Below are 16,386 nucleotides of genomic sequence, written 5' to 3' on the forward strand. Positions count from 1 at the left end.
TATTTTGAAACCGAACTGATTGATCTCGCTTTCAGGTTGCAGAACTTAAACAAGAGCTCAAACTGAGGGGTCTGACAGTATCTGGAACTAAGAACGATCTTCTGGAACGACTGAAGAACTACCAGGAGCAGAACAATGGATCATCAGCCGCTGGAGCTGCAGCTATGAAAACTGTGCCTGCTCAGGTACCGCAGGTGTCAGTTCAGTCATCTGGTGCCGCCCCACATCAAAACCCGAAAGACGCGGCTGCTCCAGTGTCTGCCTTTTCCATAGCGGCTTCCACTAGGGTCCACAGCACAACTCCACCACAAATCATGCGCTTCAGCAGCACTAGCTCCTCTCCTCCTGTATCTCCTACCCCCTCCGACCGCTCTCTGGCTGGATTGAGTCCAGATGAGACCAGCTGCAATGGGGATGTGTTTGGAGAAATGGTAGGTCTCTGTGTTTGAAGATGCACAATATATCGGTTCCATTGTTTTTATTTATTGGTATCTTTCAATCTTATTTTAATTTAGATAAACTGGTAACACTTTTCAATAACTTAATTCAAACACTTAAATTTAACCTTTCAAGTTTAACAAACTTATTTTAGTTTTTTAGTTCAGTTTTACATCCCTATTACCGATATGTAATTTGTACTGATGTTATTATGTAATTTGCATAGATTTGTATTGAATAAGAAAAAATTCTATCATCAGTGAAAGTTTTTCTGAATTCTAAATTCTAAAAATGAAGAACTTGGGTAACACTTTATTTTACAGTATCCTTATTACATGTTACATGTACTTAAAACAGTTAATGATCTCAAGGCAGTTGGGACCACAGTCACCAAGCAAACCATTGGTAACACACTATGGCACACTGAAGAAGGCACGCGCCGAAACGCGTTTGTGCAAATAAAACAATTTATGCATAGTGCGGCCTCTCTCCTGTTTTATATATTCTAATCATTCAGGCCAGCACTCTTAAAGTCCAATCATTGAGTGAAGCCTGCTCCTGTTCCCATTTACTTAATGTTACATGTACTTACCATAGTAGTAATAACAGTAAATTATGCATAATTACATGCAACTAACCCTCAACCAAATCTTAATCCTACCCTAACCCTATAGTAAGTACATTTAGTTGCTTAATATTACTCAGTACTGAAATGTATAATCACACTGTAACACAGAGACCTTCAAATAAAGTTTAACCAGAACTTGTGTTTCTCCCTTAACAGGTTAGCTCACCTCTCACACAGCTCAGCCTGCACCCGTCTCCAGACCACCGGTCTCCAATTAAAGAGGAGTCTCATGGGCAGATGCAGGCATCCTGCAGCTTTTCTCGCCCAGGTCTGCTGCCAGTCTCGCAGCGTCAGGATCCAGGTCCAGTGGCAGCATCAGGAACTGCTGTGCTTTCTCTGGACAAAGACCAAATGCTTCAGGAGAAGGACAAGCAGATCGAGGAGTTAACACGCATGCTCAGACAGAAGCAGAGGCTGGTGGAGACCCTGCGCTCTCAGCTGGAGCAGGGTAAGCACGGATCGGCTGCTGAGGGCGCAGACAACGTGGGCAATGCTGAAATAACTTTGCTGTCTAACGGACTGGAAGTGAGGGTGAAGGAAGAGGTCAAGGAGGAGATGGACACATCAGAGGACCTGCAGAAGCAAGTCCAGCCCCTAAAAAAGATCCAGACGCAGTGTTCGCAGCAGACTCTGCTCAAGCTGCAGCAGATTCACCGGCTGCAGGTGCAGCAGCAAATGCTTGTGGACCTACCTAACGTACAGAACACACAGTTACTGCAACAGCAAACGCAGCAGCAAATCGACCCACAGAAACTGCAGCAAGAGCAAGGAAAGACACGGATGTTGCAGCTGCAGAAGCAGCAGAAGGCGCAATTACTGCAGCAGCAGAAGTTGCAGTTACTGCAGCAGCAGCAGAAGGTGAAGTTAATGCAGCAGCAGCAACAGAAGACGCTGTTACAACAGCAGCAGAAGACTCAATTGCAGCAGCAAAAGAAGACCGCGTTACTGCAACAGCAGCAGCAACAAAAGTTGCAGCAGCTCATCATCCAGCAGAGCCAACAAAAGCAGCTACAAACCAATCAGAAGCAGCAGACACCACAAAATCAGCAGTTACAGACACCACAGGTCAGCAACATTTCTGTTTTTTCTGATAGCCCAGATATTTGTTTGGATGGTGAATGATGTGTGCATTTTGTTTTTATGCAGTTCTTGCCATCATTTTCACGTTATTTTTATTAATTTTTTTACAGGTTTCACAGGTGTTTATCAATCAGCCATCTGGTACTCAAATGACTACGTCTTTCCCACTGGATCTCCTGAAAGCTCACTCCACACCCACGCTAGTCACTGACAGCAATGGCAACCGCTATCTGATTGCACTCACCAGTAATAGTGTGGAAAGCCTGACAGGAAAGTCTCCTCAGAGCAAATCTAACGGACGGATTACTCTACAGGTGACTAAACTACTTTTGAGATTTTAACTAAATTTTAATTTTAAAATGCAACTTTATTCCTGTGATGCAAAGCTGAATTTTCTGCAGCCATTACACTGTCACATGAGAAATCATATGTAATATATGATATAATGATTTGGTGCTCAAGAAACTTATTATCAATGTTGAAAACAGTTTTACTTATTTTTTATTTTTTTTTCCTAATGTGAAATGATAATCCTTGGTTTGTTGTGTTTCAGAGATTGCAGTCAACCCCAAGCAAGCTCCCTAGCCAGTCATCTGCTGATATGGCTAGTTCTGCCAACCAATCACAAGCTGTCAAAGAGCCCATCTCCAAAGTATGTGCATATAACAATGTGGATGTGCTTACTCAAACCTGTTACAGTTCTAAAAAATAGCATTTACATGAGATGGAGAGTACTCTGACAACTTGAACTGTGAAGTCTTTAAAGAGGCATGAAACAGTAAGATGTGTAACAGATGCAGTCAAACCAACAATTATTCAGACACCAGATATAATTGTTGATATTCTTTTACTAGTGGGGCACGGCACTATAGTTCATTTATGTAAGTGAGAATAGCAAAATAAAGTAAACTGTGACAGATTATACCCAAATATTCTTCATACAGTGGACTACCAGAACTATTTGGGACCAAAAATTATTCAGACACTTTGACCTGACCATGTTTTGCTTAAGTGTTTTTTCTTTGATTGCTAATGTGACCTTTACACCACAGACTGAAAAAAAAATTAGCGTTGCTTGGTAATTTATTGACCTAAACTGATATTATCTAATTGTGTACTTGAATTTAACCGCCAACAGCTTTTAAATCTTATTCATTTGTGAGAAAGTCTAACAGAAGGTTGGCCAAAACCAGTGAAATATCAACTGATTTGATAACTCAGTTTTCTAAACTATAGCGGATAAACTGTGATAATGTGAGAAATGTTGTAGGTGTCTGAATACATATTGGATTGACTATGTACAAATAGTGTATGATAAAAGCCAATGATAAGCACGTTTTCAACTTACAAGGGGAAGCTAGTTAATTAAGGGAATTTTTTGACACTTCTTCTTATTTAAAATAAACACAAAGTTAACATTGCATGAATTTGAATGAGATGCGTCTGATTTACACCAGATTTAAACTCGCATGCCACCTCAGTATAATTGAGACTGGGTCTTTTTCAGTCATTCAAAATCATCGGCATGGTCCAAAAGCACAAAGGAATTACATTTACAGTTTACTCTGACACTTTAATAAAACTTCTAAAATATTTATGTAACATGCATATGTAACATGCATGAGTTTCCAAAGTTGTTGACAGTTATAGACCTGTGGATCAACATCACAGAATAACAGTCTCAAATGTACATTTAAATTGCAGATATGAAATGACCTGTGTGCATTTGTGGATTGCATTGAGAGCTAACAAAACAGTGTACCGGTATATGGATTACAATTATAGTACTTAGGGGAATATAAAGGGCTAGGCTGCATATCGTTGTGCTTTATCTCCTCTCTGCAGCTGACTCATGTTGAATTCTCCCATTTCCAGGTTCAGAAAGTAGGGCTCGACTTGGAAACCACAAGTGTTCAGGAGTCTAGCCAGCCAGTGTCCGCCCCACCAAGCTTTGAGCCATTCTTCTGTGATGAATCGAACCCACTGAACAAACCCTCTTCACCCCCTTCATTTAAGGTATCCCACATTAATACTCATGCTTTAGTTTTGTTACCCATTTTCCTTTTGTCTTTATCTCCTTCTTTGCTAAAGCTCGCATTTCTTTTTCCATTTTCCTCTACCCATCATGTCCATCTGTTTTAGGAGGACATTTGCCCAACATTTGATCGACATACTTTATTCACCCCTTCCTCCCCAAAGCCGATCCCTCACCCCCCTCAGCGTTTTAAAGTATGGCCTTCACTCACATTCTTACTTTGTTCTTTTTCTATTTTTTCTCCTTTATTCTTTCACCTTCTTTTTCTGTTTCCACCGTTTTTCTTATAGTAACATTGGTGATTATTCTCTGTTCACAGGATAATGTCTCTAACAACCAGCAAATAGATGATTTGTTCGATATCCTGATCAAGAGTGGAGGTAAAAAGAGTTTTTAAGAGTCTTAAATATATCATTCAGAAGTTAGAGTTCAGCAAGATTTTTTTTAAAGAAAATGACTTTAATTTGCAAGGATGCTTTAAATATATGGATAATTTCTATTTCAAATAAATTATGTTCTTTTAACCTTTCTATTCATCAAAGAATCCTGAAAAAATGTTTTACGGTTTCCACATAAAATATTAAACGACTGTTTTTAATATTGATAATCATAAGAAATTATGTTTGAGCATCAAATCAGTATATTAGAATGATTTCTGAAGGATCATGTGACACTAAGGACTGCTGCCATCACAGGAACAAATTACATTTGAAAATATATTCAAATTGTTATAATATTTCACAAAATTATTATTTTACTGTGTGATCAAATAAATGCAGCCTTGGTGAACATAAGAGACTTATTTAAAAAATATATAATATATGTTAATAATAAATCCCTCTTCTTTCCACATTGCAGAAATTTCATCTGGATTTAAAGCCAGTCAAGACCCCTCCCTGTCAGACCTTCACTCCAGCCCACCCACTCCATCCCCACCTCCTCCGCTCCACCTCTCGCCTCCCACACATCAGCCCGACCCTGTCCCCTCTCCTTCCCAGCAGCTCCCCGACACCCAGGAGAGGCCTTGCTCTAGAACTGTCCACCTCGAGGACTTCCTGGAGAGCACCACCGGTGCTCCTCTCCTCGGCGTGGAGCCGGACGGCCCATTGACGTTGATCGATGACCTCCACAATCAAATGCTGAGCACTTACAGTATTCTGGACCATCCCTCATCTCCAATGGACACCAGTGACCTGAGCTTCTCACCCCACCCGGCCAACCTGGACTTTGAAGACCCCACCCTGGATAGCATGGATTGGCTGGATATGCCCGGGGTAGGAGGGGGCAGTAATTGTAACGGCGGGGGTATGGTCCTTGCCCCTCTCAGCTCGCACACCCCACCCAGTGTATTTTCTGCAGACTTTTTGGACAGTTCGGATCTGCAGATCCACTGGGACTCATGTTTGTAGCTTTTGGTCTTAATTGCTTGATGACACACAATTTAGCACCTTCAACCTTACTGTGTATAGGCTGTACACAAAACACTCCAGATGCACATATGCTGTTTCTTATGCTGAAATTTGTTTCTTCATATTCCTGTCCTGAATGGTATTTAAACAGTTCCTGTGTCTGATAGGTCCTCTTAAGCACTGAATTTTAAGCTCTCATTTACTGCATTATGCTCAAATGTTTTGCATCACACGGCACTGTTGCCTTTGCCAACAGAGAGACCAATCTGGACCCTGACACCAACTTCACACCTTCAACAGCTCAACTTAACCCATACTTTGGTCTAGCTATTAGACCAGTTGTCTATGCTGGTTAGGCTAATTTTTTCACTTTAAGCACACCAGTTAGTACAATCTCCTCTACATATCTTTGGCAACATTATAGTGTTGCTTCTGCCCTACTCAATAAAGTTATGACCTCATGGCCATTATATGAGACTATTTCTGCTCCACAGGTTTCACTCAGTCACTTGCATCAACAAACTAAATGGAGGACAAATATGAGATATCATAGACCTTGATTTTGAACCCTTTTGGCATGTTAGTTCTTCCAACATTGCACTTAAGCTGACCCGACTGGTGCTCTGGTGTACACGACCCAATTTAATGGGCTCTGCAGGGAACCAGGTTTGGTGACGTTCACCAGATCTCTATGCATTGCTGTACTTTAGGATCATGTATTGATGAAACCTTTGTTTTTTTTTCTCTCTGATTGTAGCGATTCGCTGGTGGAGGTCAGGGCTGGGGTTCAGGTTTCAGAGTATTTGGAACTTCTTGTTTTTTAAAAAAGTTAAAAAAAAATAAAAGTAAAAAAATGCAGTGTGGAGTGTATTTGTTTTGTTGTATTTTTGTTTTAAACTTACTCGCATACACAGCACATTCAGTCACAATGGACATTTCTTATTCTGCTATTGCAGCAAATGGGAATTTAGATGTCTCCTAAGCATCTGCCAAATGCAAACGTAAAATTAAATTTTAAATCAGGAACATTTGGTAATCCATTAAAACATAATCCAGATTTTCTTTTCTGACTGTTAAAAAAATAAGATATGCAGTTATATTAAATGTCTGTAATATCAGATCATAAAAATGATAGATCACCAAGGAGCTGCTGTGAGGAGAATTGAAATTTCTGTTGTTATGAGGGAAAAGGCTGGGAACGGACTCTGAACTACAGTGACAATGTGTTAGGCAACTCCCCCTTAATCTATATGGTTTTCTAGATATTTTGAGGACTGACCGTCTCAGTCACCATTCAATTTTCATGGCATATTTTTTTTCCATATGCCTACAATTAAATTAAATGGCGATGTCATGAGTTTCACGTTACGAAAGAAGAAAGAAGAAGGGGATGAAATGAGATATATTTTGGGAGAACTCTCAACTATCCTTGGAACATGAATGCTCTAAAGCATATTTTTAATGACTAACAAACAAGTGCGTGTGCCCAATAAAACAGTATACTTTTTGAAGTAATGTTTTGTTGATAAAACGACAGAGGATTTTCTGATACACTATGCGGTATCGCCTAAAGAGGGCGCAGGATATCTATTTATCCCAGATTATCGTGTGACAACAAGTAGAGGCAGTGGTGCTGTGTGAGACAAATGAGATTTCCTGCTTTCTGCCTCGACAACCGTCCATGACCGACACCCTAAATGTAGGCTACCTGCATATGGTGAGTGCTGATGGCTTAATGGAGTTCTTAGAAGTAAGTAGCCTATAAATCAAACCAAACCAAAATCCTCAAAACCATTTCGAAGTCTGACAAATTTTATTTTGAAAAGAGACATTGTTTGAAGTACAAATCTACACTCGTTTTACGTCAAATTCATCTGATAACGTTGATTTACAATTTCAAGCATGATTTTTTGTTGTTATTGTTTGTTTTATTAACTCATATTTAGTCAAAATGTGAATATAAAACCCTATTTAAAAAAAGATTCCAGCTTGTCATTCCAGTTTTGGTTTCTCCAATTGTTGTTCTAAGCCCTTATACCACTAGTTCATTAACATACCACATTTTTACACAGTGCATTACCAACACAGGCATTAACAAATAGCTTACAAACACCCCTATTTCAGATATCTTTAAACGTTACTGAACAAAGCATAGTTCAGTCTTAAATATCTTAAATAATCTTACATACAATTCTTACATAATTAAATAATACAATTAATGTACATGAATACAGAAATATATTAAATATGCTTAAATATGAAAACAGAAAAAGTGTCCAGATCACATGAATATCTGGTTTGAATAAAAGTAAAGCACGACACAGTACAGAAACAGATAGGTAGCACTTATAAGTAGCCTACATATATTTTAATTAAATACTACGAACATTTAAGAAACATCACACTAGCAAGTGCTGTTGATCTGTATATCAGCACATCTGATTGGCTGTAGGCACAAGGCCACAGGTAATCGCAGCCGTGCTGATATCAAGACTGAGTGTGGTATTGCTTTTATACGACAGTTCAATTAACAAGTAAACTATGTGTAAAGATGGTCAACAGTGATTTTCCCTCGCCACTCAATGTGTTCTGTAATCACTCTGGGTTTTCCATTTTCCAATCATGCTAGCGTGTGTTTTTTTAGCATATCAGAATCTGAATATAAATCTCCTGATTACACTGCAGATGGTTATGCAACACAATTAGATTACATTCTAAAATATCAGACTTTTCCCCATCAGACTTGCTATGGTATTAAAGTAGATCTTGTTTTTTTTTGATACATTGTAGCCTATCTGAGGTACAAGTTCTGGTAATTCACTCCACTAATCCAAGTAAAAGAAAGGACACATGAGTAGAAGGTAAACAGTGCAAGGCTTGCCTACAAGACAACTAGTGCTTGTGAGATCTTGATTTCAAGGATGGTTTAATTCACTAGAGCTGATATTTTTGCCATTGCATAGCTTGTTTTACAAGAATGATGTGCTTCATTCCCAGTTCTAAGGTTCATTGCTCAGAGCTGCTGGCATAATTTCTTCAGCCTCACACCATGAGGCAGTCAGCCTTGGTCAACTATAAAGTGAACTACTCAGTAGGAAATTAAGGACTCAACATAGGCGGTCTTGAGAAACAGTGGAGATCAGATTATTTTAAGCAATCAAAAGATAAAAACAGGAAGATAAGATGAAGTTGGATGTTTGATGATGTCTTCACTCCATGACTGGAGTGATTTGAATGTCAAAACTAATGTGGACTCATGAAACAATTTCTCTCTTGAAATTCCATAGAAAATGTATCCAAGACAGAGTCAATAGCCTTGTGGGCAGCATTCCGGAATGTAGTGCAGTTACGCTTTGGGAGACCCGAGTTTGAGTCCTGGCTTGTGGTCCCTTCCCGATCCCATTCCACTTGTCTTCCTGTTAAGTTCTGTCCCAATAAAGACAAAAATTCAACAAATAAACCTTTAAAAAAAAGATTGAGAAAAAGAAATGCAGTTTTTAGCTTTACAGAAATGTATTTTTCAATATAAACATGTTTCATGGTGCCTTTTCAGAATTGTAGTCAAGTTTCCATCACCATTGAGAGCTTCACGTGGTTCTTTTCTACAAAGTAGGTAACCCACTGAAACAAGATTGTTATGTCTTAGTGGTTTTTCTCAACTTCATTCCCCTAAAACAAATTAGTGATTTAATGAGTGACTTTCTCACAACGAGACTTCCCAAGCCAGAGAGGAAGACCGTGAAATTTAGTAACTCAAAAAACCTTTCTTCATGAGCACAAAATCCTCAACACACTCAGCCAAGCTTATACTTAAATCCTAGTGTGAGACCAGACATCTGGGTGTTGCTCTTTGCCTCTTCTGGGGTAGGAGAACAGGTTTATTTAGTCTTTTTTCACTAAATTGATCCTGGGGTTGTGTTTAAATAAAGATGGCCAGGATAATGTCCCTTAATGACTTAGATTTAAGCTGACGTGATGATGGCATTGTCCCCGTTGAGTTAATGTGGCCTTGGGCACCATTCCTGTCTTCTGGTCTGAAAACTCACCTCATTGTTGTCAGTGACACAAAAGACAGAGATAAACCCAGAAAAATTAGGACACAAAAGAAGCCATATAAACATAAACAAGAGTGGTCTAGCACTAAAAGAAGGGGTGACAACACAGTCCTGGCATTTTAGTCGCTCTGCATACAGTCCGTTAACAGTTTGTGTTGTTTCTTTCGTTCCCGTTTCCTCAGACAGTGACCTCCGTCTTGCTGTTGGTCTGATAGGCCTTAAGTTTGGGATGGGGCTGATACAGCGGTTGTCCCCCGTAGACCGTGGGCTGGGAGATGAACTCCGGTAGTGTTTCTATGCTGTACTGTCTCCTGCTGCTGTAGATCTGTTGGCGAACAGAGTGTCCTGGATGCGAGGTTTGCCGGTGGATGTGTCTTTGTCCAGAATCCCAAGCTTTGAAGGCTGAGCTGGAAAGTTGAGGGTGGGTGATGGTTTTTGGGATGCGGGTCCTCTCCAACTGGTTGGTTGGGATTGAGATGGACAGGGGGGAATGGATGTCATGGGAGGGGAGGACTTGGTGGAGGTAGGACTTGTCTTTTGGGTGCATTGACATTGGTTGGAAAGGTACAGGAGGGGAATGATACTGGGAGAAATCCATTAGTGGATAGCTCTTGTAGTAACCCCGGCTTGCAGTATCAGCTGTAAGGGAGGAGAAGAAATGGAAGAAGTTAGACAGACAAAAATAAGATTGTATACATGCATATTTGAACTACATTATAATTGAGCTACAGTGGGTTTTCGTTGCGTTTTCGACAGTCTTTATGTGGCAACGGAGCCCCTAAATGGACAAGGGGCTGGAAAAGAATATAAAGGAAAATGTATATTCCACTGCTATTGGGTTCTCTCACAAATGTTCTGTGTTTCCCAGAGAAACTTTAAGTACGCTTGTAAAACCTTGGCATGTGAAAGGTGGTGGTGAAAGTTTCGTGAGTGAATGCAAAAGTTTGGCAAATGCTCATATCTTGAGCGAATGCAAAGTTTCTTCAAGAAACGTGAAAGTTTTCTGAATGAATGTATAGCTTTGCGAGTGAATACAAAAGTTTTGTTTGCACAAAGTTTCTCAAGGTAAAGTGACCGTTTTGCGAGCACACGGAAAAGCGTTAAAATATATTTTCTCCATCAACGTACACTAAGGGCCAACATGTACACTAAGGGCTTCCATATGTGTTTGTCATAGTTTAAGGAATAAATTCATGTTGCATGTCACCTCTGTCTTTCTGAGCATGTGAACAATACTGAGGCCAATTGGAGTGCGATTAACATGTATACATGCTGGACGAAGATCTAGGTCTGTTAGTTAGACTTCACAAAAACCAGACTGTTATGATTTCAGTTTAACCAAAGCGTTTTGATGACATTTTAAAAACACAAACTATTGTTTAGTCCAATTGAAATCCGATTTTTAAAGTGCATGTACACATTTAAATGTAATTTAATAATATCAAAGATCTAATAATATAATGTGCACCCGCACCGTGTAAATTTAAATCCATCCATTGGAACCATGAGTTAGGCGTATCAACTTTAAAACAAGTCTTGATGAAGGACATAAAACAGCAGTGTCTGTATTACTGTTGAGATGTCCATTGAGAGCTTGTCTATTTTATTAAACACTGACTTTATATTGCCTGAAATGTTTAAAGGTCATGCCTCGGACATGAGTTATCTCTCTTCTCACGGTATTTTCCTGCGAGCTGCTCACTCTGTCTCGCTTAATTAATGTCTGCTAGATGCACTTTTTCAGTTTGTTCTTGTATTGAGTAAATCAGAAGGTTTTAGAAGGTGTGTATGTCAGGGGACATATTGTATATCGGGCTAGATGCCTGAATCACAAACAAAAATAAAAAAAAGAATTGAGTACAGTTCCTTTGGATGCTCTTTTGGTCTAAGCCTCATCAAATCCAGTATCAAATTTATAAACTGATGTCAGATGGCATTCTTTCAAGTAACATTGTCATCAAATTATATTTGTATCCTTTTTTCTCATTCATTACTTTCTTCTTGCCACAAAGTGATTCAAATAGATGACATCTGAAAATCCTTGAGCTTACTCCAAAGGCTATATTGTCAGTGTGCATCATCTTCATCATCACCATCACCACGGTGTGCTGATTGCAGACCATTCTGGCATCAGATCTTTATTTTATAACAGTCAGATACAGACGTGTTCATATGTGAAAGTATCTAATATGTGTATGTATTATGTGTGTCATTATGTCACTGAATCATTGTGATCCAGATAGTATTGGCTTGACATGTTCTCAAAATATAGGGCAGGCTAATGCTCCTGCTTAAATGGCCAAAAAACCTCTCAAGCCCACAGCTTTTTTTCTTTCTTTTAAAATATGTAATAATTTAGCAAAATACGCAAATAGCCATTCATTATTTAGCTGTTTTTTCAACCAATCACAAACCCGAGAAAATAAGAAAAGTAATTAGGCACTCTCACACATACAGTCTCCTTTTGTAGAATTAACTTTTTGCGTTTAGAGGTCATGTGTGAACAAGAGCCATTGTTGCAATTACCAGAGCTGATTTGCTAGCTGAAGACATTGTAACATTACCAAAATAAATTCTGTATCGATGCGTTTACAACCCTGTGAGATTAATGATTTGAGTATTTCAAACAAGTTTTGCCAATGTTGATCAGCTTTTGTGGATGGTACATGTACAGTGGTCGAGAGAGCTTAACACACTTCAACTGACGAAAACACATGCAAATAGATAAAAACACCAGCAAATGAAGAAAACATCTTCATCAGTTTGACAACACATGTGCAGCCAATGCTCACAAGGCTGAAGGTGTTTTCTTAATTTGCCACCGCCTTGCATGACTTGTATAACAACGTATGTAACTCCCCTATACCAACTACCCCAAAGCTACTGAAAGAGATCCTTCCAGAAGTTATAGATCCTCTTAATATTATTAATTCATCATTGTCATTAGGATACGTACCAAAAACATTTAATATGTCTGTTATTAAACATATTTTATAAAAAAAAAAAAAATAACTTGATTCTAAAGAATTTGTTAATTATAGACCAATTTCGAACCTACCCTTTCTGTCAAAAATACTCGAAAAGGCAGTGTCCTCACAACTGTGTTCCTTTTTAGAAAGAAATGGTATCTGCAAGGATTTCCAGTCAGGATTTAGGCCGTATCATCCAATCTCTTATCATTCGATCCTGGTTGTATCTCTATTAGTGTTACTGGATCTTAGTGATGCATTTGATACTATCGACCACAACTTTTCTTTTGCATAATTTGAAAATTATGTTGGCATTAGTGTAATTGCGTTGGCATGGTTCAAATCATACTTATCTGACTGTTACCAATTTGTAGCAGTAAGTGAAGAGGTGTCGTATCGATCACAAGTTCAGTATGGAGTACCTCAAGGCTCAGTACCTGGACCGTTGCTTCTCACCCTGTACATGCTACACTTACAGATATCATTATGTTGCATGATGTTAGTTTTCACTGTTTTGCTGATCATACTCCGCTCTATATTTTTTCGCATCATGACGAAACTTACCAATTCACAAAATTAACGGAATGCATAGCTGATATAAAAAAATTAGATGACTAGTTATTTCCTACTACTTAAAGGGATACTTCACCTCTGGAAAGATTAATGTGTATTTAAAATTAAAGTGTGCGTGTAAACAATGAATGGCGACTGCAGAAAGCAAAAGCCGAATCCCGGACATTTTGGACAATCTCGATGGCTGGACATGTCCGGGAAAAAGAGGATGGTAACCCCTACTACTCAGCTTTCTCCACAGAATAAGAACCTGTTAGCTTAGCTTCCAAGTAAAAGATGGCTGACACTATTTGTACATTCTGTGAGTGAGATCCCACCCTCTATGGGCGGGTTGACAACATGCGGATCTAGCGCCTTCTACTGGCTGTGGGTTTTAGCCTCTGGCCAAAAAATCCTCATATGACGCAATATGACGATTTTTGCGTCATATGAGGATTTTTTCCAGACTAAAAATACATAAATCTCATCTCAGGGGGATATGAGGGAGGGGGGAGCACGGTGATTTGAAAATAATACTGGCTTTCTACTGATACAAAGCTTAATGCTAAATCCTGAAGTATCCCTTTAATTCTGAATAAACAGATTCTAATTATTGGACCAAAAACCTCCGCAAGTAATAATCTAGAATACTGTCTAACACTTGATGGATGTTCTGTCAAGTCTTCGTCTTCAGTTAGGAACCTGGGTGTGCTCTTAGATACCATTCATTCATTTGAAAGCCACATTTTTTCATCTGTAAAGCCGCATTTTTTTCATCTTAAAATTATAGCTTAATTTTGACATATGCTCTCAATGACAAATGCACAAAAGTCAGTTCATGCATTCATGACCTCAAGGCTAGATTATTGTAATGCTCTACTGGGTGGTTGCCCTGCACGCTTAATTAACAAACTCCAGCTGGTCCAAATTACAGCAGCTAGAGTTCCTAGAAGAACTGGGAAGTACGACCATATTAGCCCAGTTCTGTCAACATTGCATACATTTTAAAATCTTGCTAATTACTTACAAAGCATTAAATGGTTTAGCTCTTGAGTGAGCGAGCTTGAGCGAGCTCTTAACACATTATAGTCCTTCACGTCTATTGCGATCTCAAAATTCTGGCCAGTTGATAATACCTAGAATATTAAAATCAACTACAGACGGTCGATCCTTCTCCTATTTAGCACATAAACTCTGGAATAGACTTCCTAGCCTTGATCAGAAAGCAGAAACACTCTGTCAGTTTAAATCTACACTAAAAACACAACTCTTTAACCTGGCATACACTTAACACATTATCAATTTCTATTATTCAAATCAGTTAAATGATTGTTAGGCTGCATATATTAGGTCAACCAAAACCGGTAACACTTCCTATAACATCCGATGTACAGGTGAAGCTCGAAAAATTAGAATATCGTGCAAAAGTTCATTTATTTCAGTAATTCAACTTAAAGGGTGAAGCTAATATATTATATAGACTCATTACATGCTAAGTAAGATATTTCAAACCTTTATTTGTTTTAATTTTGATGATTATGGCTATTCAAAATTAGAATGTTGTGAAAAGGTTTTCTGTTAGCCATAATCATCAAAATTATAACAAATACATCGTAAGAAGAATGGCATCTACGTGAATGTTAGTCTGTCTGTCTGTCTCTTCATTATCCCGAGGTTACCGTAGTCAGCCAGGGGTGCGTTTCCCGAAAGCATCGTTAGCCAACTATGGTCGCAAGTTCCGTCGTTATCAGCATACAGTGCTATGCATAAGTTTAGACACCCATGCTAAAGTTGACTAAAAAGAGGAATAAAAAATCATCTTTTGGAAATTGAACTTAATGCCTTAATTTAAAAAAATAGGAAAAATCCAACCTTTAAGGACACCAATTTTCTTTGTGAATGAATAATGTATCGTAAATAAATAAATGTTCTTCCTTAAAATACAGGGTGCATAAGTTTGGACACCCCTATGTTAAATTCCCATAGAGGCAGGCAGATTTTTATTTTTAAAGGCCAGTTACTATATGGATCCAGGATACTCTGCATCCTGATAAAGTTCCCTTGGCCTTTGGAATTAAAATATTCCCACATCATCACATACCCTTCACCATACCTGGAGATTGGCATGGGGTACTTTCCATAAGATCATCTCTCAATGCAAATCAAACCAGCTGTTAGGCTAACTGAAATAAAACCATGCCAATCTCCAGGTATGGTGAAGGTTATGTGATGATGTGGGGCTATTTTAATCCCAAAGGCCAAGGGAACTTTATCAGGATGCAGAGTATCCTGGATCCATGAAGTAACTGGCCTTTAAAAATAAAAATCTGCCTGCCTCTATGGGAATTTAACATAGGGGTGTCCAAACTTATGCACCCTGTATTTTAAGGAAGAACATTTATTTATTTACGATACATTATTCATTCACAAAGAAAATTGGTGTCCTTAAAGGTTGGATTTTTCCTATTTTTTTAAATTAAGGCATTAAGTTCAATTTCCAAAAGATGATTTTTTATTCCTCTTTTTAGTCAACTTTAGCATGGGTGTCTAAACTTATGCATAGCACTGTAGTTCAACGATTTGGTGTTTCCCGAAACCATCGTTCCAACGAACGTTCGTAAACAGCATCGCAAACTTGTGTGGTTGGAACGAGAGCTCTCGAGCTGTGGTTAGTAGCATAGTTTCTAGTTTACATGAGATGTAGACTGAATAAATCCTTATCTTTAGCAAAATAAGCAAGCTGACATTCAGTACAACCCGTGTTTTTTATTTAGAATACATACAAATGTTATTTACGTCTTCTAGTTTGTCAAGAGATTTAAAGTACCGTTTTTGAAGACTGCGCATGTGCGAACGTGCTCAACTATGTAAGAACGAGCCAAATATTGAGTCTATTTTGAAAATATTGAATATTGAAAATAACTGAGAAAAATTTTAAATGGTCTTCAGATGCCATGTCTGTAACTTATATGACAAAATATAGCGTTAATTCGATCTCAAACAGATTAATTAAAATAAGTTATTAGTCCACCACGTGCGAGACGTCATAAACCAACGTGGTTGAACGATACTTTGCGACATACGGTTTCGGGAAAACAGTCGTGACTAGCTAGTTGATTTCTCCAACGATGCATCATACAATGGTAGTTAAGCAGTGAGCTATATAGTTGTACGGGAAACGCACCCCAGATCTGGTCCATCCAGATCAGATGGTGGACCT

General features: G+C 38.6%; 2 protein-coding genes and 1 long non-coding RNA gene across 10 annotated transcripts in view; 2 read left to right on the top strand and 1 right to left on the bottom strand.

The window, feature by feature from the left end:
* Window positions 1-6,448, top strand: part of mrtfab (myocardin related transcription factor Ab) — a 38,057-nt gene extending 31,609 nt beyond the window's left edge. For 4 of the 7 annotated variants that reach the window (XM_079596226.1, XM_079596224.1, XM_079596229.1 and 1 more), the window contains 8 exons: window positions 36-431; window positions 1,223-2,131; window positions 2,257-2,460; window positions 2,700-2,798; window positions 4,022-4,162; window positions 4,289-4,375; window positions 4,501-4,561; window positions 5,040-6,448. In XM_079596226.1, the coding sequence (XP_079452352.1) occupies window positions 36-431; window positions 1,223-2,131; window positions 2,257-2,460; window positions 2,700-2,798; window positions 4,022-4,162; window positions 4,289-4,375; window positions 4,501-4,561; window positions 5,040-5,590 (2,448 nt within the window). In that variant the 3' untranslated portion in view covers window positions 5,591-6,448. The remainder of the gene's footprint in view (window positions 1-35; window positions 432-1,222; window positions 2,132-2,256; window positions 2,461-2,699; window positions 2,799-4,021; window positions 4,163-4,288; window positions 4,376-4,500; window positions 4,562-5,039) is intronic. The other 3 variants (XM_079596228.1, XM_079596227.1, XM_079596230.1) reach the window with 1 other exon arrangement.
* A 760-nt stretch (window positions 6,449-7,208) lies between these two features.
* The window catches only part of LOC306989760, an 86,245-nt gene continuing 77,067 nt past the window's right edge, over window positions 7,209-16,386 (top strand). The window contains exon 1 of the long non-coding RNA XR_013795725.1: window positions 7,209-7,307. This is a non-coding gene — a long non-coding RNA (uncharacterized lncRNA). The remainder of the gene's footprint in view (window positions 7,308-16,386) is intronic.
* shisa8b (shisa family member 8b) overlaps window positions 7,375-16,386 on the bottom strand; it is a 90,069-nt gene continuing 81,057 nt past the window's right edge. Inside the window, exons 4-5 of one of the 2 annotated variants that reach the window (XM_079595727.1) lie at window positions 9,782-10,284; window positions 7,387-9,016 (exon numbers count right to left, since the gene is read on the bottom strand). In XM_079595727.1, the coding sequence (XP_079451853.1) occupies window positions 9,824-10,284 (461 nt within the window). In that variant the 3' untranslated portion in view covers window positions 7,387-9,016; window positions 9,782-9,823. Of the gene's footprint in view, window positions 10,285-16,386 lie in introns of both variants that reach the window. The other variant, XM_079595726.1, reaches the window with a different exon arrangement.

The sequence above is a fragment of the Phoxinus phoxinus genome, assembly GCF_949152265.1.
Source record: "Phoxinus phoxinus genome assembly, chromosome: 21".
NCBI lineage: Eukaryota > Metazoa > Chordata > Actinopteri > Cypriniformes > Leuciscidae > Phoxinus > Phoxinus phoxinus.